Source organism: Pipistrellus hanaki, assembly GCF_964339955.1.
Source record: "Pipistrellus hanaki genome assembly, chromosome: 14".
NCBI classification, from domain to species: Eukaryota; Metazoa; Chordata; class Mammalia; order Chiroptera; family Vespertilionidae; genus Pipistrellus; species Pipistrellus hanaki.
Window position 1 is genome coordinate 2,101,399 of NC_140516.1, and position 25,685 is coordinate 2,127,083.

Consider the following 25,685-nt stretch of genomic DNA (forward strand, 5'->3'; position numbering starts at 1 on the left):
CTCTCTGTAAAAAATCAATAAAAATATATATTTTTTAAAACTTTTTAAATGAAATACCATCTTATTTAATAAAACAATTTTATTTTAGCATCTGTTGTTATATGCCTTGTTGATCAGCATCAACCAAAGCTGTCATAGTTTTTAAGATGAATTAACACTTATATTGGTACCTTGCTTCCAGGTAATCTATTTGGTATTTTAAAAATACTTAATCTATATAGATCACACAGAGGGAATATGGTATAAGATTCTCATTCCCACCTGACTTAGTTTGTCTTATTATAAAAAATTTTAGATGAAGTAAATTAATAATTAGTTATAAGGCATAAGTGAAAAATCTTAGTATAAATTTTATTTCTCTGATAAAGAGCAAAATTTGTTATATTTCCTTTCAAAAAAGTGTAGTTTGTAGTTGCTTTATTTTTTTATTTTTTATTTTTTATTTTCTTATTGTTGATAATATTACAAATGTCCCCCATTTCCCATTTTGCCCCTAATTTATAGTTGCTTTAAGATAACATTTGCTCTTAAAGAGAAGAAAGAACTAAAATTTGTATAGGGAGGAAAGAAGAATGTAGGAGAAAACGTTATTTCTTAAAGATTACTAAGAAGGATTGGAGAGTGGTATTAATGAAGATGACTTTCACTTAGGCTCTATCTTTATCTTGAATTGTGTCTTGGGAAAGTAAATTTTCCTGTACCTTGGTCCTTGTTAGAAAATAGAAATAATGACACTTATCCTAGATATAAACAGGAGTATTTTGAGCATCAAATATTATGATCAGATTAAAGCACTTTCACATTGAGATAAAACTGCTCAAGTTAGAATCTCGTTTTAACATCTGATAGTTCTTAGTTTTTACTTGGTCATATTTTAGTTTTAAGTTAAAATTAACCAATAAACAGAGACTTAAAGAGAGATTATTTTTTTTTAGGAGAGAGATGGTAAACTTTTTCTGGTGTTCTTTTAATGGTTGAGTGGTATCAAGGTTGGCATTTCTGTGATTTTCTTGGCTTTTCCCTTAGGGTTACAGAATGGCTGCTGCTATTTGCATTGAGGAAAGAAAAATGGGGGAAGGGTCAGTCCTGGCTTCAGCTGGACTTTATATCAAGAAAGCAAAAGTGTCCCAGCTGACTTGTTTTTAAAAAAAAAAAAAAGCCATGTGCAGTTGCGCACGTACAGTGCCATTGAAACTTGGTGGCCCTTGCGCAGAAGTTGGTTTTTGGCTCTCAAAAGAAATTTCAATCGTTGTACTGTTGATATTTGGCTCTGTTGACAAATGAGTTTGCCAACCACTGGCTTACATTAATAGCTAAATCCATTACCTAGAGTTGGACATGCCTCTACCCCAACAAAATCAGAGTTCTGTTAAGTAGGAAGACGGAGAAGGAGTGAGGGAATAAGTATCCATTGGGCAACTAAAAGGATCTGAAACAGATTTTATCTTTTTTATCTGGAAACATTTTAAGACTAATAGTAACAAAAATCCAAAGTAAGTGAAATAGCTTAAACAATAAGAAAAATGTTAATATCACACATGGGATGAACATAGGGGTAATCCAATTAGTTAGTTCCTTGGCTCATCAAAGTCTTTCTCTGTTTAAACTGTGCTGTTCTGCACATAGCAATTTAACCATAGGCTAACTCACTTCCTGACCACAGTGGCTGCTGGGGGCCAAGCATGATATGCAGATGTAGAAACTTCAGTTGACAGCAGTGAGTGGAAGAAGAGGGTGGCTGTCTCTTTTTACTTGGTTAAGAAATCTTTCCCCAGACACCTCTTCAACCTCCACCCAACAAACTTCCTTCTAATTTCATTAGGCAGAACTTATTATATGTTCTTGTGTAAACAGCAAGGGGAATGGAACTAAAATTGTTAGATTAGACAAACAGTTATCTTTAGAGAGTAGGGCTGTGCTTCTCTGAGTCACATAAAGGCGGGGCAAATACTTAAACACAAAAAGTGGGTGGGAGTAGGTGCACGCAGACATTGTCACCAAGGTAAAGGGGAGTAGGACAATTTGAAATAGGATGAATTCAAATTCTAAGCAAGGTTACAGGCAGAACTTCCTTTTTTTTTTTTTTTTTAATTAAAGAGCCAGCCCTATGTGCACTTAGTGGTTATCTTGATGCTGGCCTTGAAAAACAATGCTGTTCTATCCAATTGAGAAGGTGCACCTGGCATGGTATTGAGATTGTGGGCATATCTGGTCTCTGGCCTACAAGGTCAGACAGCTAAGTTTATCTTCATCATTCTTCAAACGGGCTAAAGCAAACTAGAAAGCAACATTTTATCTAGGAAGAACAGCAGAAAATTCCAAACAACAGTTTGTTGCAAAATAGGGTTTTCCTTCTCAGAACCTTTAAAAATAACTGCCTGCCCCTAAAGCTGCGCAGTCGTGTGGAGACCACCTGCGTGTGGTACTCTTGCAGTTGTCCTGGCCAGATATTTCAATAAATCTTTTGCCTGCTTTTTTTTTTTTTTTTTTTTTTTTTTTTAATAAATCATCAGCCTCCGGTGGTCTTATTTTGAACCCAGGGTTCGACCCCACAACAAATTAACAGTATCTGCTGTAGGGCAGCCTTTGATCTCTCTAACATCATGCATATACTATATAGAAGCATTAGCATTGACGTGAAATATTCAGATCCTCCTCAAAGGGACTTACAACCCAGAGTTTCATTCACTTAATACTCAGCTACTACCCCAGGGTTTTTGGATTCTCTGTAGCCTTCCCCATCAGGTCCAGGTGTGACTCTTTGTGGCCCAGCAATGTATGGCTAAAAGAGAAATTCCGATGTCCAACACACCTAGTATTCAATGAAGAAGAAATATGACAAGTACTATAGAAGCTTCCACTCAGAGGAAAGCTTGGAAAAAACCTTCAGTGGTCACTGCTCAATAGCACATAAGTTACAGAAAACTGCTCTTGTTGACTATCTCCATCATGCAATGCACTGACATCCCACTGGTCTCTGCAACTCGCCTATTTTTTGCGTTCTGATTCCTGTTGTAGATGTTTTATTTTAAGGATAGGAGAGAGGGAGTTTCTCTTCTTTATACAAAAAAAATCCAATAGATTGCTGGGAAGGTAGGAACATTTATTTAGCCAGGAATGAAAATCTAGTAAAATCAATAATGCTGAAAGTTTCTATGAAGGACAAAAGAGCACGATATAAATGTTCCTATATATAGTCACTTGTATCTTTTAGCCATTTGTCTCTATTTGTGTGTGTGTGTGTGTGTGTGTGTGTGTGTGTGTGTGTGTTTTCTAAGCACGTAAGCTATTAAATATTTCTTACATGTGTTTGTTTTGAAATATAGAATCTATAGCTCCAACCCACCACAGACCTCTTAATGTTACACTTTGTAAACAGGATTTGTGGGTAGGAACTGACAGAAGGCCAGTGTGCCTGAGCGTGATGGAGGGAAATGCTGTGAATTGATGTTGGAGAGGTACACAGGGTCCAAACCCTGCTGGGCCTCAGGAGGCTGATGCATATAGTGCATATGAAGCCATTAATTGGTTTTAAGCAGGTGAGTGACAGGATCAGAGATCACTGGAGATTTTCATCTTGGAAGTGGCATGGTATGGGGCCCAGACAATAGCAGTGCAGTTAAAAAAGAAAGAGGTATATTTTAGAGTTTGAGCCGAAAGACTAAGAGAAGGATCTTTTCTCCTCAAAGGGTAAAAGATAAGAGTTCCATTTTGGAGATGTTAATTTTGAGATACTTAAGCCAGCTAAGGCTGGAGGGATAAATCAAGGAAACACCAACAAAAAGATTTGGGAATGGGTGCTGTTATTTAAGGAGAGAGTGCAAGGAGGCTGCTGCTAGGTATTTTTCTTTGCATCATAACACTACTTAGTGTAATTTTACAATTTTAAGGTATGGCTCAGTGTTTGAGCAACGACCTATGACCTATGATCCAGGAGGTCACAGTTCGATTCCCGGTCAGGGCACATGCCCAGGTTGTAGGCCCAGTCCCCAGTAGGGGCATGCAGGAGGCAGCCAGTCAGTGATTCTTATCATTGGTGTTTCTATCTCTCCCCCACTCCCTTTATCTCTAAAGTCAATTAAAAAAATATTTTTTTAAAAGAGATATAACTAAGATTTCATTGCTTTTGACACCTTAGGACATTTGTCATTTACTCTCTTCTTCGTTTATATAACACCTTTGTATTCTATCACTTTTCATATTGTGTTTGTTTATGTGCCCCCCGCCCTCCTTCCAAGGATCACATCAGTTTTCAGAATGCAGTGCCTTGCCTAAACAGAGTATGCCTCTAATTAGTGCTTTGTTAAATAAATATTTGAGATGATACAAATCCCAGATGCAAGTTATTTTAATTGGAATTTATCTCTTAAATTCAGATAATTTTCTAGGAAGTTATGTGTATTAATGATCATATAATTGAATTTTCAAGTATCAAGTGATCTTTTAGTATAATATTTATTAGTAGTAATATTTTCATTTTCATATTATTTTATATTATGATAAATTCGTTTGATCTGTATATAACCTGATATAAATGGGCAGGTATTATTACCATTTTTTTAAAATAAATAAAGAACTGAGGCTCAGAGAGTAACTTACCCATGAACATAATTGGGACTTGGACCTTTGATATTTTACTATTTCAACACTATTTTGGCCACACATGCTTACTACTTTTTCTATGTCATTAGATTTTTGAAAAATTAATAGCGTGATATATTGTTTACCATTTGTTGTCTGTAGTTAGCCGGATGCTTCCTTCCGTTACTGTGAGAGGATTTTAGAGGTAGTTAAGAGACCTCACGTCCTCTAGTCCTAAGGACTTCCTGAGGAAGCGAGGCTGGAGAAGTGGTGTGGCTTATCCTGGAGCACCCACGGCTGATTGTGGGAGAGCCACTGTAGACCAGAATCTGGTCTCCTTATTTCCAGCTGTTAGGATTTCTTCCCTTTCTCCCTCCTTTGCCCCTGGCTTAATTTTATATTTGATGTTCTTCACAAAAATGAAGTCTTTAAGTTTTGTAGTAATTTAGAGGAATAAGTGAAGATTATTAAAACTCAAGGTATGGAATCACTGTAATGTATTTAATAACACATTTTTTCCTGTTATCTGTGTGAATATATGTGAGTGTGTTTTCCTTTCAATAGTTCCTTTCACCAGTAAGGTGAAATTTAAAGGCAGGTCTAATTAGTAAGCCTTGAACCACTTATTTAACATTTATAATTAAATGCATACCCAAGTATCTTAATGTTTCCTACTTGTTTGGCTCTACATTTTATTTCCTTGAGATCAGCCTTTGTGGATTTCAGCTGACTCATGGGGAGGAATTACTAAAATATTATTTTAGTTCTATTCTGCTTTCAGCCTGAAAAATTCAGTACCGAATACAACAGTATCTGTCATTTGAAGCTACTAGACTCTAATGCGGGAATGACCTGCAGTTTCTGGCAACGGAGTTCAATTTGGACCAGTGACCTTGAAGATAAAAGGCACTAGACACTATGATTAGTCCCCGTGCTCTCTCACAGTTCCCTTACATAAGCAATTAAAGTCAAAGCAAGATGCTTAGTAACTCCACTTCCACGTGAAAGCACAAATGAAAGGCTTATATTTTTTCTTAACCACTCACAGGTTTTAAACCAAAGCGTTTAAGAAAACACACACACACACACACACAATTTATTTGTTTTATAATGATTGGAAACAAGCTCAGCCTTCCCTGAAGTTGCTTCCATGTACCTTTCTTAAAACTTAAGACTATGTTCTACCTTTGCCACTCTTGTTTATCCTTCGCTAGTGCAAACATTGTGCCATGTCATCTCTGCACATCCCAGTCTCTGGACTAGTAATTCTGAGCATAATAAATAGGTTAGTAATAAATGACTGTGACTTGTGTTTATGAAATTTAATTTTAATGAAAGACAAATTAGCTATAATTACTATGATAAAAAAAAAAAAGCTTAGAAACGTTTCCTCATTGAAAACTAAAATCAAAGAATTAGCTTTTCAGAAATGGCTTAAATTTCACATATGATTACAGGGCAGAATCTAGACAGTATGCTCCATGGCACTGGGATGAAATCAGACTCTGACCAGAAAAAGTCAGAAGGTGGAGTCACCTTAGCCCCAGAAGACACCCTGCCTTTTCTGAAGTGCTACTGCTCGGGCCACTGCCCCGACGATGCTGTCAACAATACGTGCATGTGAGTATTTCTTCTTACAGTGAGGAGGAGGGCATGGCATTCAGTGCTGTTTTAACAATTATTTACCTCATCTATGACTTTTTTTTCTTTAACTTTATATCATGTCTTCCTAAGAGCCAAAAGCTTTTTGCTCTTTATATGGGAATATTTATTTCTGTTGATTGATGCTTACTTTATTCTTTTTTAATCTTTATTGTTGAAAGTATTAAATGTGGCCGAAACCGGTTTGGCTCAATGGATAGAGCGTCGGCTTGGGGACTGAAAGGTCCCAGGTTCGATTCCGGTCAAGGGCATGTACCTTGGTTGCAGGCATATCCCCAGTGGGGGGTGTGCAAGAGGCAGCTGATCGATGACTCTCTCTCTCATCGATGTTTCTAACTCTCTATCTCTCTCCCTTCCTCTCTGTACAAAATCAATAAAAAATAGCCGAGACCGGTTTGGTTCAGTGGATAGAGCGTCGGCCTACGGACTGAAAGGTCCTGGGTTCGATTCCGGTCAAGGGCATGTACCTTGGTTGTGGGCACATCCCCAGTGTGGGGTGTGCAGAAGGCAGCTGGTCGATGTTTCTCTCTCATCGACGTTTCTAACTCTCTGTCCCTCTCAATTCCTCTCTGTATAAAATCAATAAAATATATATATTTTTTAAAAAAAGTTAGTTTCTTTTAAAAAAAAAAATCAATAAAAAGTATATTAAAAAAAAAAAAAGTATTAAATGTGTTCCCCTTTTCCCCCATTAAAATCCTCCAGCCCGCCACTACTCCAGGCTTTCACCACCTAATTGTCCATGTCCCTGGGCTATGATATATGCATACAAGGTCTTTGGTTGATTACCTCCTACCCACCATCCTCCCCCACATTCCCTCTGAGATTCCACAGTCTGTGCATGCTGCCAGGTCTCTGGATCCTCTTTGTTCATCAGTTTGTTTTGCTCATTAGGTTCCACATATGAGTGAGGCCATGTGATACTTGTCTTTCTCTGACTGGCTTATTTCACTTAGCATGATACTCCCCAGACCCCTCCATGCTGTCCAAAGGGTAAGAGATCCTTCCTTACTGCTGCATAGTATTCCATGGTGTGAATGTGCCACAGCTTTTTATCCACTCATCTGCTGGTGGGCACCTGGACTGTTTCCAGGTCTTAGCCATTGTAAACTGTGCTGCTATGAACATAGGGGTGCATACGTTCTTTCTGATTGGTGTTTCTGGTTTCTTAGGATATATTCCTAGAAGTGGAATCACTAGGTCAAATGGCAGTTCCATATTTAAGTTTCTGAAGAAGTTCCATATTGTTTTCCATAATGGCTGCACTAGTCTGCATTCCCACCTGCAGTACACAAGGGTTTCCTTTTCTCCACATCCTCGCCAGCACTTGTCATTTGTTGATCTGTTGATGGTAGCCATTCTGACAGGTGTGAGGTGATACCTCACTGTTGTTTTAATTTGCATCTCTTTGATGATCAGTGACTTTGGGCATTTTTCATATGTCTCTTGGCGGTCTGTATGTCCACTTTGGAGAAGTGTCTATTGAGGTCCTTTTTAATTGGATTGTTTGTCTTCCTTTTGTTAAGTTGTATGAGTTCCTTAGATATTTTGGATATTAACCCTTTATCAAATGTATCATTGCCAAATAAGTTCTCCCATAAAGTGGTCTCTCTCTTCGTTTTGTTCATGGTTTCTTTTACTGTGTGGGAGCCTTTTATTTTGATGTAGTCCCATTTGTTTTCTCCTTAGATTCGTTTGCCAAAGGCGATGTATCTGTAAACATTGGTACAAGAGATGTCTGAGATTTTGCTATGTATGGTTTCTTCTAGAACATTTATGGTTTCCCAACTTACATTTAAGTCTTTTACCCACTTTGAGTTTATTCGTGTGTATGGTGTCAGTTGGTGGTCTAGGTTCATTTTTTTGCATGTATCTGTTCAATTTTCCCAACATCATTTATTGAAGAGACTGTCTTGACTCCACTGTATCTCTTGCCTCCTTTGCCAAATATTAATTGAGCATAATGGCTTGGGTCTATTTCTGGAGTCTCTGTTCTCCCCCATTGATCTATATGCCCATTCTTGTGCCAGCACCAGGCTGTTTTGATTATAGTGGCTTTGTAGTATAACTTGATATCTGGCATTCTGATTATTCCTACTTTGTTCTTCTTTCTCAAGATTGCTGCAGCTGTTCAGGACCTTTTTTGGTTCCATATAAATTTTTGTGGTACTTATTCTAGATCTCTGAAGTATGCTGTTGCTATTTTAATAGGAATTGCATTGAATGTGTAGAATGTCTTGGGTAGTATGGACATTTAATTGATATTGATTTTACCAATCCATGAACACAGTATATTCTTGCACTTGTTTATATCTTACATCTCTTTTTTTTTAACGTCCGGTAGTTTTCCAAGCACAAGTCTTATCTCCTTGGTTAAGTTTATTCCTAAGTATCTTAATGATTTATTGCAATGGTAAATGGGATTGTTTAATTTCTCTTTCTGAGCATTCATTATTGGTATATAAAAAAGCCATCGATTTTTAAGTGTCGATATTTTATCCTGCTACATTGCCAAATTCATTTATTAAATCTAATTGTTTTTTGGTGGAGTCTTTCTGGTTTTCTATGTACAATATCATGTCATCTGGGAATAATGAGAGTTTTACTTTCTCCTTTTTAATTTGGATGCCTTTTATTTCTTCTTCTTGTCTGATCACTGTAGCTAAGAAATCTGGTACTGTATTATTGAATAACAGTGGTGAAAACGGACATCCCTGGCTTATTCCTGTTCTTAGAAAAAATGGTTTTAGTATGATGTTCGCTGTAGGTTTGTCATATATGGCCTTTATCATGTTGAGATATGCTCTATCTATTCTCACTTTGCTGAGTTTTTATAAAAATGGGATGTTGGATTTTGTTGAATGCTTTTTCTGCATCTATTAATAAGATCACATGATTTTTGTCTTTCAATTTGTTTATGTGATGTATCATGTTCATTGATTTGCAAATATTGTATCAGCTTTGCATTTTTAGAATGAATCCCACTTGGTTATGGTGTATGATATTTTAATTATACTAGAGGCCCGAGGCATGAAATTTATGCAAGAGTGGGCCTTTCTTCCCCCAGCTACCGGCACCGGCTTCCCTCTGGAACCTGGGACCCGGGCTTCCCTTGCAGCTCCGCTTCGTCCGGAAGGTTGTCCAGGACATATAACACTTTTATTATTATAGATTGCCGGGTGTGATTTACTAATATTTTGTTGAGGATTTTAGCATCTATATTTATTAGGGATACTAGGGGCCCAGTGTACATATTCGTGCATCTTGAATGAAACAGTGGGCCATGAGGCTGCGGTGGGTACAGGGGCAAGTCTCAGCCCATCCTCCGTGTCCCTGCCTGGCCCCTCCCGCTGTGGCCCCCAGCCCCCTGTTTCCTGGCAGCTCTGGTGCCAACAGCAGGTACAAGGGGTGACTTCGGCACTGGCAGCAGATGCAAGAGCCATGCAGGACTGCAATGCACAAGAGCAGAGAATTCTCAGTAACCACCAGAGGCTCACCCAATGCCATCGGTCAGCGCCCCGCCTTGGTCTAGCGCCCCCGCTTACCTGCTCCATCATCCCACCGCAGCCGTGTTCTGTGCTCTGCTGCCAATACCCGCCATGTTCCACATGCACCCCCCTGGTGGTCAGTGCACGTCATAGCAACTGTTTGTTCAGTTGTTCCACCATTCTATTTGTGTATTAGGGTTTTATACATACATACATACATATATATATCAATATATATATCTATATATATCTATATCTATATCTATCTATCTATCTATCTATCTATCTATCTATCTATCTATATATGGGCCTATAATTTTCTTTCTTTGTAGTGTCTTTATTTGGTTTTGGAATTAGAATAATGCTAGCCTCATAAAAAGAACTTACCTGGTTTCCCTGAAAATAAGACAGTGTCTTATATTAATTTTTGCTCCCAAAGATGCGCTAGGTCTTATTTTTAGGGGATGTCTTATTTTTCCATGAAGAAGGATACGGTACACATTTATTGTTAAATGAAAATAAAGGAAATTTATTACCTGTATATGGTACGGGTAGTTGTCAACACAAACCAGACAAACTGAATCCTACAGTATCAAGAATTTACTCATTTATTCAAAGACAATCATGTCATCGTCTTCTGGAACATCATCATAACAATCCAATTCCTGAATTTCCTGGTGAATTTCTTGTGACTCCATTTCTTTCAGAATCAGTGGACCAAATCTCTCATGTTTAGCCTAAGGGGGCCTTATTTTTTGGGAATTCCTTATATTTCACTGAGAAGGAAACCTGTAAATAGGTCTTATTTTCGGAGGATGTCTTATTTTCAGGGAAACACGGTAGAAGTGTTCCTTCCTCTTGCATTTTTGGAGTAGTTTAAGGAGTATAGATGTTAGTACTTCTTTGAATGTTTGGTAAAACTCCCCTGTGAAGCCATCCAGACCTGGGTTTTGTTTGCTGGGAGTTTTTTAATTACTGCTTCTATTTCATAAGTTGTTATTGGCCTGTTCAGGTTTTTTTTAATTCTTCCTGATTTAGTTTTGGGAGGTTGTATTTTTTTCTTTGGAATTTGTCCATTTCTTGACATTGTCCGGCTTGTTGGCACATAGTTGTTCATAGTATTTTCTTACAATCCTTTGTATTTCTGTGATGTTACTTCTCCAGTTCTGTTCTTTATGTTACTTGAGTCTTCTCTCTGTTTCTTGATGAGTCTGGCTAACTGTTCATCAATCTTATTTATTCTTCCTCTCAAAGAACCAGCTCTTGGTTTCATTTTTTTTTTTTTTTTTGGTATTTTTTTATTTTTATTTTAGTCTCTATGTCATATATTTTTATTCTGGTGTTTATTATTTTCTTCCTTCTGCTTACTCTGGGCTTTTATTGTTGTTCTCTTTATAGTTCTTTAAGTTGTAGTTAAATAGTTTATTATTATGGTTATTTTTTATTTACTTATTTTTTAGGTAGGTCTGTAGTGCTACGAACTCCCTCTCAGGACTGCTTTTGCTGTGTCCCAGAGATTTGGGGTTATTGTGTGTTCATTTTCATTTGTTTCCAGGAAGTTTTTTATTTCTTTCTTGATCTCTGTAGTAACCCATTCATTGTTTAATAACATGCTGTTTAGCCTCCATGTGTTTGAATGTTTTTTGGTGTTTTTACTGTAGTTGATTTTTAATTTTATTCCATTGTGATCTGAAAAAGATATTATATGTAATTTCAATCTCCTTGAACTTATAAAGACTTGTTTTGCATCCTAGTATGTGGTCTATCTTTGTGAATGACCCATGTGCATTTGAGAAGACTGTATATTCTTCAGCTTTGGGGGTAAAATATTCTATAAATGTTAGTCAAATCCATCTGTTCCAGCGTGTCCTTTAGGGTCACTGATTCCTTATTCATTTTTTTTGTCTGGAAGATCTATCCAGTGAATTCAGTGGGGTGTTAAAGTTCCCTACAATGACTGTATTGTTGGTAATCTCTCCCTTAAAGTCCTCTAGAGGTGTTTTTTTTTTTCTTTTTTTTTAATATATTTAGGTGCTCCTATATTGGGTGCATATATGTTAACAGGGTTATATCCTCTTGTTGCATTCATTCCTTTAGTATTATGTAGTGACCTTTGTTGTCTCTTGTGATGGCCTTCATTTTGAAGTCTATTTTCTCTGATATGAATATTACTACCCCAACTTTTTTTTTTCTTTTCCTTTTGCACGAAACAAACAAACCAACAAACAAACAAACAAAACATTTCCATCCTTTCACTCTCATCCTGTGTGAGTCTTTCGTTCTGAGTTATGTCTCTTGTAGATTGCATATAGTTGGGTCATGTTTTCATATATGTTTAGCTACCGTATGCATTTTGATTGGAGCATTTAATCCATTTACACTTAAAGTTATTATTGACAGGTAGTTACTTATTGCCATTTTAATTCTGTGTGCCTAGCTTTCTCTCTCTCTCTTTCTTACTATTACAGTAGTACCTTTAGCATTTCTTTTCTTCCCATTTTTTAATTAAGGTATTATATGTGTACATATCTTACCATTGCCCCCCCCCCACCCTACTCCCATACATGCCTTTACACACCCCCATTGTTTTGCGTCCTTTGGTTATGCTTATATGCGTGCATACAAGTCCTTCTCTTGATCTCATCTCCCCCACCTCTCCCTAACATTCCTCTGTAATTTGATAGTCTCTTTGATGCTTTACTGCCTCTGTATCTTTTTATTCATCAGTTTATAATGTTCTTTATTATCCACAAATGAGTGAGATCATGTGGTATTTTTCTTTCACTGACTGGCTTATTTCCCTTAGCATAATGTTCTCCAATTCCATCCAGGTTGCTGCAAATGGTAAGAATTCCTTCTTTTTTATGACAGCATAGTATTGTGTAGATGTACCATAGTTTTCTGATCCAGTTATCTGCTGACAGGCACTTAGGCTTTTTCCAAATCTTAGCTATTGTAAATTGTGCTGCTATGAACATAGGAGTGCATATATCCTTTCTGATTGGTGTTTCTAGTTTCTTAGGATATATTCCTAGGAGTGGGATTACTGGGTCAAATGGGAGTCCCATTTTTAGTTTTTGTTTTTTTAATAAATCTTTATTGTTCATATTCTTACCAATGTTCCTCATTTTTTTCCCCTCCATTGCTCTCCTCCACCAGGTTCCCACCCCGCCCTCTGCCCTTTCCCCACCCCCCATTGTCCTCATCCATAGGTGCACAGTTTATATTCAGTCTCTTCCCACAACCCCCTCTCCCCTTTTCCCAGAGAATCAGTTCACTCCCCTTCCATTCCTCTGATTCTATTATATTCAGCAGTTAATATTGTTCATCAGGATTTTTAATTCACTTGGTTTTTAGATTCACTTGTTCATAGTTACGTATTTGTAGTTCATAGTTTTTTAAAATATATTTTATTGATTTTTTACAGAGAGGAAAGGAGAGAGATAGAGAGTTAGAAACATCAATAAGAGAGAGACATCGATCAGCTGCCTCTTGCACACCTCCTCCTGGGGATGTGCCCGCAACCAAGGTACATGCCCTTGACCGGAATCAAACCCAGGATCTTTCAGTCTGCAGGCTGACGCTCTATCCACTGAGCCAAACCGGTTTTGGCTGTTGTTCATATTTTTTATCTTTATTTTCTTCCTCTTCCTAAAGAACCCCCTTCAGCAATTCATATAATTCTGGTTTGGCGGTGATGAACTCCTTTAGCTTTTTTTTATTTGTGAAGCTCTTTATCTGGCCTTCGATTCTGAGTGATAGCTTTGCTGGGTAGAGTATTTTTGGCTGTAGATTCTTGCTATTCATCACCTTGAATATTTCTTTCCATTCCCGTCTGGCCTCCATGGTTTCTGTTGAGAAATCAGCTGACAATCTTACGGGTGCCCCTTTATAGTAACTACCTGCTTTGCTCTTGCTGTTTTGTTTTGTTTGTTGATTTTTTTAAAGAGAGGAAGAGAGAGAGGGATAGAGAGTTAGAAACATCGATGAGAGAAAATCATCATTCAGCTGCTTCTTGCACACCCCCTACTGGGGATGTGCCCGCAACCAAGGTACATGCCCTTGACCGGAATTGAACCTGGGACCCTTCAGTCCGAAGGCTGATGCTCTATCCACTGAGCCAAACCGGTTTCGGCTGTTCTTGCTGCTTTTAATATTCTCTCTTTGTCTTTTGCTCTTGGAATTTTAATTATGATGTGTCTTGGTGTGGTCCTCTTTGGATTCCTTTTGTTTGGGGTTCTGTGTGTTTCCTGGACTTATAAGTTTATTTCTTTCACCAGATGGGGGAACTTTTCTGTCACTATTTCTTTCAATATGTTTTCGGTATCTTGCTCTCTCTCATCTTCTCGTACCTCCATAATTCTGATGTTGGTACGCTTGAAGTTGTCCCAGAGGTTTTTTATACTATCTTCAACTTTCTGGATTCTCTTGTCTTCTTGCTTCTGCGTAGGAGTGTCCTCTGGCTCTTTGTGTTCCAAATCTTTGACTTGATTCTTGCGATCTTACATTCTGTTTTTAGGACTCTGTATGATATTTTTTATTTCAGACAATGTATTCTTTATTTCTTGTTGATCCCTTATCATTTCTTGTTGATCCCTTTTCATATCCTCATAGGTCTCATTTATTTTATTGGCCTTTTCTAGGAGTCTCTTGAAAAACCTTATAAGTGTGGTTTTGAACTCTATATCCAGTCGCTTTTTGTCCTCCATTTCTTTCGTTTGTGATCTATTTGGTTTAGGCATTTTCGCAGGCAGCTTTCCTGATGGGGCGGGGTTTCAGGGTGGAGCCTATAGCCTCGGCTTCCGTCAGCCCCGCCCTATGCGACTCCTGAGACTCGGGGTCCTTCAGTACTTGTTGCAAGCGCCTCTGAGAGAAAGGTGCCCTCGATTTTCGCCTGCTGCCAAACTGTCTATGCTCTCCCGCAATGGGCCCGAAACTGGGGTTCAGTTCAGTTGGAAGTGGAGTTGGAGGTGGCGTTCAGAGCAGTCTGGAGCCCCTGTCTCCTTCCCGCCAGGGCAGTCCTACGGCACAGCCGGCCGTCCCTTCTCTGTGCGCAGTGTGCGCGCCTCTGGGACCTCCTTTCGCTGCTTCCCCGGGTTCCGCCTTACAGCCCAGCTCCCTCTGGATGAGCCTGGGTCCCCAGGGTCTGGCCTAGAACGGGGGTTCAGAGCAGTTGGGGGCCCAGCACAGTCGGAGTGTTTATCTCCTTCCCGCTAGGGAACGCCAGCCAGGCACTCGGCCTCCCTCCTCTCCGGCTCCGTCCTCTGCGCGCGCCGCGTGTCTCCGTACCTTGGGCTTTTACAGCTCCTCCGCACTTCCTTCTGGTTTTCTCCTTGCTTCTCGTTGTAGAATTTCCAGTCAGTTGACTTTCCTGTAGTTCTGAGTAATGTCCATTTTATATTTTAGTTGTATTTTATTGAAATTGTTGCGTGCGGCTGCGGCTAGGTGCCTACCCGAGCAGCCATCTTGGATTCTCCCCAAAATTGTTTTTCTATCTTTTTTTTTTTTAATTGATTTTTAAGTTCCAGATAATGTGTCCTCCTTTTGCAAGTCTCTTTCCTGGTGCCTCCTCAGAGGTGCTATGTTAATGTATTTGTTGAGTAAGCACGAACCTATAGAGAATTTTTATAAGAGCGTATTGGAGCCCAACGAATGACATGTTGGGAAACAAGATCTCAAATGCTTTGTGATAGTTACTTTCTTAGAGTAACATTGTAATATATCTTTTTAAATGAGATGAGAAGAATGTGATATTTATTTAACATTTTGAGTTCGTTTAATGATCTTTTTATAAAATTATTGATACTCATAGAAAACATTGAGATTACAAAACAACAACAACAAATAAACAGAAAACAAAACACATGAAAATGTCACCAAAACCTTATAATTCTAAATTGACTGAATATTTTACAGATATGTAAAAATGATATTGTGGGTGTTAAGCCAATTCCCCAAACCAATCTGATTATTGTAGGCATTTTAGTTTTCCTGCTTAGTTTTATGTTAGCTATTCAGTGTACTATACATGACCATGTAATTCTATTCTACATTTGAAGAATTGGGTCACTATCCAAAAAAGAATTCCCTGAACAACCCAATCTAGTCAATTAATTGTTTCCTTTTTATGTTTTATTTTGTACTTTTCTGGTAATTGGCTGCTCTTTGAACATGACCAGATATATAGTAAAATTTTGAAATTATATGATGGTTCTTCACATCATAAATTTGTTGTTTGTCCTCTGGTGGTGGTTGACTTTATTGTGATAGGCTGGGTGATCTGTGTCATAGGGAACTACTCCCCACTATGTCACCAAATGGCTTCTTGCCAGACTTCACGTCCGTAGTGCCTGCCTATTGTGTAGGGTATTTGTTAGTGGCTGAATAACCCATAGTGAAACCAAGTCATCGATTTTATCAGAATTTTATCCCTCACTTCACATGTTCTCCTTATAGAAAATGAAAATTCATGCAACAGTAAGCCTTCCTTCCCCCAGCTTCTGGCACCAGCTTCCCTCAAGCACCTGGGACCTGGGCTGCTTCCTTCCTGCCCCAGCTTCATCCAGAAGGACGTTTGATCTAATTAGCATATTACCCTTTTATTATTACAGATTGTTAATCCTCACCTAGAGATATTTTTCCCATTAATTTGTAGAGAGAATGGAAGCTAAGAGGAGAGCCAGAGAGAGAGAAACATCGATGTGAGAGACATAGGTTGGTTGCTTCCCGCACTCACCCCAATGGGCCAGGGATTGAGCCTGCAGCTGAGTTAGGAGAATGAATCCCGTAACCCTTTAGTCTGAAGTCCAGTGCTCTAACCAGTGAGCCAAACCAGCTAGGACTCTGAAAGATTATTTTATTTATTTTTTTAAAATATATTTTATTGCTGAAACCGGTTTGGCTCAGTGGATAGAGCATCAGTCGGCGGACTGAAAGGTCTGAAGACAGAGAATAATTGATTGGCTGCCTCCTGTACACCCTCCCCTGCAGTGGGGACCAAGCCTGCAATCTGGGCATGTACCCTCACTGGATTTCCCTCACCAGAAATCACCGTGACCTCCTGGTTCATAGGTCAATGCTCAATCACTGAGCCACGCCAGCCAGGCATCTGCAAGATTCTTTTAAGTAGAAGCAATACACTTCCTGATATGGACAGTAAGTATAGGAGCACACAAAAAACTTTTAGGTTTTTTTCTATCCACTAAAGTGTAAATGAACATATTGGGGGAAACTCCAGCATATGGATAAATTTTATTAAAGACAAATACAGTTATGTAAACTTCTTAAAAACTCAGCTATTCAGAAGTTCTCCCTTTTTTAAAAAAATCCTCACTAGATGATATTTTTTTCATTGCTTTTCAGAGAGTGGAAGGGAGGGAAAGTGAGAGAGAGACAGATAGAGACATCTATGTAAGAGAGACACCTTGACTGGTTGCCTCCTGCATGTGCCCCAATTGGGGCAGGAAGCAAACCTGCAACCTAGGTATGTGCCCTTGACCGGGAATTGAACCCGCAACCTTGAGCCACACCAGCCAAGGCAAAAAGTTCTCCCTTTTTTATGTTCAGTAAAACGTGCCTCTTAGGATCATAGTCTATTCTCAAATACACTTGGTTATTGAGTCTGTTTTAATGTCATGCTTTTACTTCTGTACAGTATGTGAACATTGGAAAATTTTATGCATTAAAAAAGGTTATTTTTATTTTTTAAAATTAAGATTGTTTACTTTATAAAATTTTACAAATTAGCTCTCTGTACTCACATCACTCTATTAGCAAAGAGAAGTTCCATGGTGATTCCTATGTGGAGGACTTGTTTAATAGAATTCCTACTTGACATAGGGCTCTTATTGGACCTTTAGGTGTTAGTTCAGATGCAATCACTTGCATTTGCCTTAAAGCCTTTGTCGTGTGCCAATAAATTCCAACAAGGTACTCAAGGCTGTAAGTATCTGGTCACATTCAAGCACATAATCGTTAGTACTTGCTGATACTAAGTTATGTTTTGGGTGTGTTTTCCGTTTCTTAGGAGTTTATTTTGTTTGTTTTTTCTTTTAGAACTAATGGACATTGCTTTGCCATCATAGAAGAAGATGACCAGGGAGAAACCACATTAGCTTCAGGATGTATGAAATATGAAGGATCTGATTTTCAGTGCAAGGTAAGATTTCATTTGGGGCCCGTTAAATAAAGAACAGAGGGGCCAGTAGAAAGGACCAGCTCCCTCAGAGAGGTGCCGTCTGCACAGTGCGTTATGTTCTTCAAGCAGATATATGTGGGAAGCTTAGCTGTTACTGCAAGACATGATTGTGGTAATTGAAGTTCCCAAGAACTTAAAAAAAAGTTTTAAATCATCCTCTTTCTAAATTGTTGTGGCTGTAAAAAGTGACACTGTCACACTTATTTGTGGATTAAAAAATTGAAAAGACTGTAAGATGATGGGCGCTAACCTTTGTATCTCTGAGACAACTCTTAGGAAGCTACGTCCTAGTGAGGGGATTTCAGTGAGGTGTTTTAACAGCAGCAGCGAGGGGGCCAGGTGGCTGGTAATAGTTTATGAACAGCCTGTGGGCTCTGAGTTTAAACCTAATCTCTTCAGAAGTCTGTGTAGTAATTTTGCTCCATAGAAACCTGTGAATGTTTTTGAAAAGCAGCTCCAGATAGAATTGTTTGTACACAAATTTAAGTCTTGGCTATTTTAAAAAATTATTTGATTTAGAAATTCTCAGGATTGATAGAAACCTTAAAAGTTACATGTTTCATGCCGAAACCGGTTTGGCTCAGTGGTAGAGCGTCGGTCTGCGGACTGAAAGGTCCCAGGTTCGATTCCGGTCAAGGGCATGTACCCGAGTTGCGGGCACATCCCCAGTAGGGGGTGTGCAAGAGGCAGCTGGTCGATATTTCTCTCTCATCGACGTTTCTAGCTCTCTATCTCTCTCCCTTCCTCTCTGTAAAAAATCAATAAAATACATATTTTTTAAAAAAGTTACATGTTTCAACTTCTCAGCTAATGTTTGTGAACCTCCTCTTCTCTCCCCTCCCTCTTTTCCCTACACACACACACACACACACACACACACACACACACACAGCACATCCCATCCATTTTCTATTCGTCATCTCCAGGGTTAGGTCTCAGCACTTCCCAGATCACCTATTTCATTGTAAGATGATGGCTTAATCCTGAGAAAGTTTCTCCCAGTGACTACAAATCTATCTTCCTTCCTTTTTGGGCCACAGAGAACAAATAGAATCCCTCTTTAATATGATGGGCTTTTATTAGATGAAAAAAGGGGTTTTTTTGTCCTGCTTTTCCTTCTATACACTCTAGTCTTTGCCCATGAAAGAGATAGTTCCAGTGACTTCGGCTGATCTTATATGGTCAGCTTTAGAGTTACTCATGCTACAGTTTTCAGTGTAATAGATAGAATTGAGTGTGGTCTGACCAGGAGAAATAACTCCTTTCCCTTTTTCTAATACAGCCAACTCTCATGGTAGGTGTTTGTCTCCCCATGTTCTTGAAACATGGAGCTTTCTGCCACGTCTTTCACTACTCCTGAGCCTCACCTCTTCCATCTGTTATTGATGTAGTTGTTTGTCTGACACAAATAAGTAGATGAAAGCAAGGAGTTTTGTTACACAGTTTTCACATACTTATCTATTTTAAATTTCATCCTAATTCTATTAAGTCCTTTGCTCTATTTTGTCAAAATTTGGGAGCATGCTGATTTGTTTTTTCTTGAATCAATTTTTGTGCCATTTGCATATTTATCAACCGCACAAACAAGATGCGTTTTTTATTATTGAAAGTAATTTTTGGGCCCGGCCCTCTTGGCTCCGTGGTTGAGTATCAGCTTATGAACCAGGAAGTCACAGTTCAATTCCTGGTCAGGGTAATTCCAGGGTTCCTGGCTCGATCCCCAGTAGGGGGTGTGCAGAAGTCTCATCATTGATGTTTCTATCTCTCTCTCTTTCTCTCTCTCTTTCTTCTTCTGTGAAATAAATAAAAATATATTTCAGAAAGTAATTTTTGGTAATAGTATCACTATGGGCGTTCAGCATATGATTAGAAGGTCTTTAAAGAATTATACAGCTCGGCTTGTGTGGTTCAGTGGTGGAGGGTCGATGGTGTACCAAGATGTCAGAGCCAAGCAGGGTCATGGGCTCGTTCCCAGCAGGGTGTATACAGGCGGCAGCCCATTCCATGTTGATTTTTTTTTCTCACGGATGTTTCTGTCTCCCTCTCCCTTTCTCTCTCTCCAAAATCAATAAAAACATATCTTTTAAAAAGAATTATTTTATAGTGTTATAACAAACTCCTCCATTATCATCTTTTTGTTTATGTGAACAAAATATCTTACTGCTAAACCCCCCCAAACGGAAATAGGAAAACAGGGCTAAAATTAATGCTGAACCTTCTCATTCTAACAAGAAGTAATATTTGTCCATGAATTTAAGAACTAGTTTCATCCCTCACATGCCTTTCCCAATACTATATCACTAGGGCACCATTATTATGGGAGATGTGTCAGCCGAAAACTATGTGACGGTACATTGTTTTCCAGAGCTCTTGTAGGGTTGTACAAGCACGACGTTTTCCCTTCGCTTCCCTAACTTTCTGTGTCTCACCAAAGGGCACGAGCCCTTCGCAACACTTCCCCAGCACTGCACCCGAGGAGCACGGCTCTCAGTCAGCCTTTCCCTGGGGCGTCACACGTTGCCCGGCCGGCGGCAGAGCAGCTTCGAGTGAGAACCGCTCGCTGTGCCCAGGTTTTTTCCTGTAGGGTGGACTTCTTCTCAGAAACTGTCTGCCATCCCTTTTTATTTGGCTTTGGTTCCTTTTCATGCCCCACTTCTTCTCCCCTCCCCTGCACGCTCACTACATATCCCATTCCATGAATGCCAAGCCAGTTCTCCCACCAGGACTTGTTGCCCACGTACATCTGGAGATGCAAATGGACTTGGCTGGAAGAAGGGAGTGGGAGGGGGGGAATGGGAAAGGTTGTGTCGTCCAACTCCATGCTCTGGCACACCTGACTGCCTGCCCGGTTACCTGTATAGGAAGGATGTGAGGTGGGGCTGATGTCACTTACTCTTGTTGAAACTACATTCAGTCTTGCAGGGGTTTGCAAGCATTTTTAACTTTTTCTAGAATCTTGACTGGGATCAATCCCAAGTTTACTAGAAGCAGAATTCATTTCTTGAATATTTACTTTTTTCATTGAACACTTGGTCTGTTGTAACTCATTTTCTTTCCTTGTCCTGTAAGACAGACATTTTTATCTTCCATTTTTTTTTTTATAAATGCTGAACATTTTTAATGTTTCTGTCATTTCACAAAACATCTTTTGTTGACATTCTACAAATGACAGCATCCAATAATGTCCCAATCCTTTCTTCTTGAGAAGATAGTTTATATATCTTTTTGACTTCTGTAATATTTGTTATTTCAGGAAGATTTTCCAGGGAAACTTGCTGACCTTCTACCTTAGCTATTAGGTCTTCTTTATCTATTTGTTTTTCTCCATCTTCAATGCAGACAATTAGAACTGAAGTGTCATTTGCTGAGATACCAAATTTTTTCAAAGCCTCTGAAATATTGTTATTTGGGGACAGGTTGAAAATAATTTCAGTAGATAGAGTTCTCCTCTTCATTTTTCCTAGTTTGTAGGGATGAACTGCTTTGTTTGCTGCCACAAGTATCTGAAATGGATCGACAATCACTGTAGGGTTTATCAGTGAACGACCAGTAGCACCTTCCATGGCCTTTTTTCTCAAGTCTCCGGCATTTTTTACATCTTTAAATAACAGAAGGGTCACCCTGCATTCGGGAAATAGGTCCAGCTGATGTGTTAACTGCATTTCATAGGTAAGCAGGATTCGCTGCCTCCCGTGTCCGTCCCGCTGTCCTCCATTTTTAAGCAAAAGAAAATAAAGCCCAAAGAGAAGTAAGTTTATTGCTCATGGTCACTAAGTTAAATAAGTGGCAAAGCAAGGAAATAAGCTATTTTATTCCAAAGCCCTTGCCTTTTTCAAAATACCATGCTGCCTCTCATCTGTTATTGGCAAGGTATACTTTCTTTCCCTTTTAAAGAAAGGCAGTACAATATTTAGCTATCTAGTTTCCAACAGTCCTTGTCTTTAAATCATGCTGTCTTCCTGCCGTCTCACAGGTGTGCTCATCTTCTGATGTGACTCACCTAGTCGGGAGATAGGGATTCACACATCTGGGATGTCAGCTCCCACTTCCTGGTGTTTGCTCTTCCTTCTCCACGCTTACAATCGTTTTTGATAGAGAAGACTGGAACAAACTGAAGTTGAAGATTTGTACTTTTTTTCTTACCTACTAATCTGTCAGCAATGCACCCATTGCCGGTCTGTCTTCTAGCCCTGGTGTTTCTTTACATTTTTTCTTCTTCAGGGCTCAGCTCATTCTGGACTGCAGCCTTCATGGCCTCTTCTTGGATGCTTGGCCCTTCCTTTGCTCACTGTTGGTTATACACTCTTCATTCCATCCTCCAGGAAGGGGGTTGTTTTCAGATCTGGGATGATTCCAGAGTCACAGGTGTGACTCCTAACATTTTTCTCTTTCTCTTCATAATCAATTGTTAAAAGTAAAGAATTCAGTAAAAATGTACAACTTGTCCTTTTGGAGGTATCCCGTGTTCTTGACCCATCTCTTCTTACAGAATCTCAAGTCATGGACTTAATATATTCACATTTTTAAAGTAACACCTAATTATACTGAGATTTTTACCATCTGACCACCTGATAAAAAAGTCGCATGGTCCATTCCTGCTTCTATTCTTGAACTTTTATAATGACAAAAAAATTTCTAAGGTCCAGAATGGTAGTTCTCCCAGGTAGTACTGAAATGTCCGCATTCAAGTGAAGAACTGGTCTAATGCTATATAATTAGTTAAATAAAACTTCACACGCAGTTTTTGATATCTGTTCCCACGTCTTTTCTCTGTGCTTCTGTTCGGATCTGTTAAGGATACATTGCATCTCATATCTGTTGGTGGTCTCTCAGAAGCTCTCAGGAATGTTGTTTTGTATTTTGCCCTTTCTCTCTTCACCACATAGGCGTCCACGTGCCTCCACGTCAGGGCATTACAGCAGCGCGGCTGTTCTGTGTGGCATCTGCCATCTTCCCCTCTCCCGCCTCCCTTCACCATGTTGTCTGTGGCCTGGGACGCTCCACGATTTAGTTTGATTTTGTTTGATCCATCGACATCTCAGCCCACTGAGCGCCCATGCTTCCCTTCTGGTTTATCTTTGTAGTAAATGTTTTACCCATGCTTTTTAGAAAATACCTCATGACCTGACTTTTTTTTTTTTTTTTTTTTTTTTTACTAAATTAAGAATGCCAAAGTTTGGTTGAAAATACTTAAAGCTTTGTTTGTCTATAATTAAGTTATGGTTTAGTTCTAACGTACCATCCATATATAGGCTCTCCTTAGAAGAAACCATTTTAGCCCAGCTGGCATGGCTCAGTGGTTGAGTGTTGACCTATGAACCAGAAGGTCACAGTTTCCTATTCAGAGCACATCCCAAGGATGGGGCATGCAGGAGGCAGCCAATTAATGATTCTCTCTCATCATTGATGTTTCTATCTCTCCCTCTTCCTTCCTCTCCGAAATCAATAAAAATATATTAAAAAAATAAAAATAACCATTTTATAGTCTTCACTACTATAAAGTATTTCAGCACAAATTCTAATTGTTAATGATCTTTTTTTTTTTTTTTTTCTTGCACATAAAATGTTCAGGTGCTTTTCACCCAGTGAATTAGAAATTGTATTTTAATGAATATTTAATATTTTTCATTATCAACTTAGTATATCAAATTATTTCTAATTTTATCATTATTCTCCTTCTAGGATTCACCAAAAGCCCAGCTTCGCCGGACAATAGAATGTTGTCGGACCAATTTATGTAACCAGTATTTACAACCTACACTGCCCCCTGTTGTTATAGGTAAGTTAGCAAAGAAAAGCAGGATTACAATTTTCAGTAAAATACTTTCTCTGCTTTTAACAATATACAAATTTTCTAGAATTTAACACTGATTTTTTTTTTTTTCTTTCAATAAGATGTGGGAAAAATACAATGTGCTTATTCATTGTTTGCTTTCACTGGCAGGTCCGTTTCTGGATGGCAGCATTCGATGGCTGGTAGTGCTCATTTCTATGGCTATCTGCATAATTGCTATGATCATCTTCTCCAGCTGCTTTTGTTACAAGTAAGAAGATAATTATTTTGATGCAAAATATTTTGTAGAATAGTAGGTATAAATAGTTGTTAAAGCCAGTGGGCAGAAATCATCAATTGCTAGCTGTAATTTAGAAGCCGTTCCTTGTCTTCTCTGTTTGTCTCCTTAAACTTAAATTAACTGTATTATACTTTTCTTTTTTGTGGTTGTTAATCCTTACCAGAGGATATTGCTTTCCAGAAAGAGTGGGAGAGAAGAGAGACAGAGAGAAACATCAATGTGAGATAGTCACATCGATTGGTTGCTTCCAGCACACACTTTGATGAAGACAATCAAGGTGTCCTTGACCTGATTTAAACCCAAGACCCTCAGTCCATGGGCCAATGCTATATCCACTGAGCCAAACCAGCCAGGGCACTTTTTTTAAGGTAAAGGAGGATCTCGCTACCAATCAATTAATTAGACATAACTTTATACTTATTATGTCATGGGTAGTTATGATTTTCTTATTTATGGAATATTAAACTTTCTTATATCTGAATGTTTAAACCCAGTTCTAAGAAACCAGTGATATTACTTTTCTTTAGTTATTTGGGCTTAAGAATTGTTTTATTCAGTTATGATTTCAGAAGAAGTTGCTAAAAGAGAAGAGTAATAAGAGGAAAACATGAATTTCAAAAATAAAACATTATCTTACCGACATATAAATTCAGAGAGATTAGTGGAACAGGTTATTAAACCCATAGATAGATACAACTATATAAGGAAATTTAGTATAAAGACAACATTTCAGATCATTGAGGAAAAGATGGATTAATAAGTAGATTTGGAGTAGCTAGCTTTATTGAGGGGAAAGTGAAGTTGAATCAATTCCCTATTTGGTAATAAATTTTAATTAGATTGGAGCTAAATATATACAAATGAAATTATTAAAGTAAGAGGACAAACCATAGAGGATTTTAAAAAAATAATCTCAGAGGGTGAAGACCTTTGTGAGTCTGACACAAAATGTAGAAACAAACAAAAATCCGTAGGCCATGGCAGGAAGCTCAGTTGGCTAGAGCATCGTCCAGTCTCCATGCACCAAGGCTCGGCACATACAAAAATCAACCAGTGAATGCACATATAAATGGAACAACAAACCGATGTCTCTCTCCCTTCCTCTCTCCCCTTCCCTTCCATTTCCTTCCTCTCTAATATCAGTAAATTAAAAAAAAAAAAATTTGTTAACCCTTAAAATTAAAAAAGAAAATACTGCCGGGACCGGTTTGGCTCAATGGATAGAGCGTCAGCTTGGGGACTGAAGGGTCCCGGGTTCGATTCCGGTCAAGGGCATGTACCTTGGTTGCGGGCATATCCCCAGTAGGGGGTGTGCAAGAGGCAGCTGATCGATGATTCTCTCTCATCGATGTTTCTGACTCTCTATCTCTCTCCCTTCCTCTCTGTACAAAAATCAATAAAATATATTTTTAAAAATTAAAAAATTAAAAAAATTAAAAAGAAAATACTGATGATGTCACCTACCCAAAAATAAAATTTTATTATGTGGCAGAAATCACCATTAGAAGACGACTATCAGTGAAAAACATTGGCAGCTCATATTTCAAATAATGGATTTCTCAAACATAAAGAACTTATATAAGTCAGAAAGGAAAAACATCTGTCAAATCCCTGGGAAAATAGGCCGCAAAAATGAACATATGATTTATTCAAAAAGAAATATATGTGGCTCTTAAAAATTAA

At 38.6% G+C, this 25,685-nt stretch overlaps 2 protein-coding genes across 4 annotated transcripts in view; one reads left to right on the top strand and one right to left on the bottom strand.

Annotated features, from left to right (window-relative positions):
* BMPR1A (bone morphogenetic protein receptor type 1A) overlaps positions 1-25,685 on the top strand; it is a 162,803-nt gene that overhangs the window by 107,707 nt on the left and 29,411 nt on the right. For all 3 annotated transcript variants that reach the window (XM_084904177.1, XM_084904176.1, XM_084904178.1), the window contains 4 exons: positions 6,039-6,201; positions 17,787-17,889; positions 23,611-23,707; positions 23,873-23,972. In XM_084904177.1, coding sequence (XP_084760303.1) covers positions 6,039-6,201; positions 17,787-17,889; positions 23,611-23,707; positions 23,873-23,972 — 463 coding nt within the window. The remainder of the gene's footprint in view (positions 1-6,038; positions 6,202-17,786; positions 17,890-23,610; positions 23,708-23,872; positions 23,973-25,685) is intronic.
* LOC311632522 (EKC/KEOPS complex subunit TPRKB-like) lies at positions 21,033-21,638 on the bottom strand. The gene has a single exon (XM_084904123.1). The coding sequence runs from the start codon at positions 21,588-21,590 to the stop codon at positions 21,063-21,065; it is 528 nt and encodes a 175-aa protein (XP_084760249.1). The 5' UTR covers positions 21,591-21,638; the 3' UTR covers positions 21,033-21,062.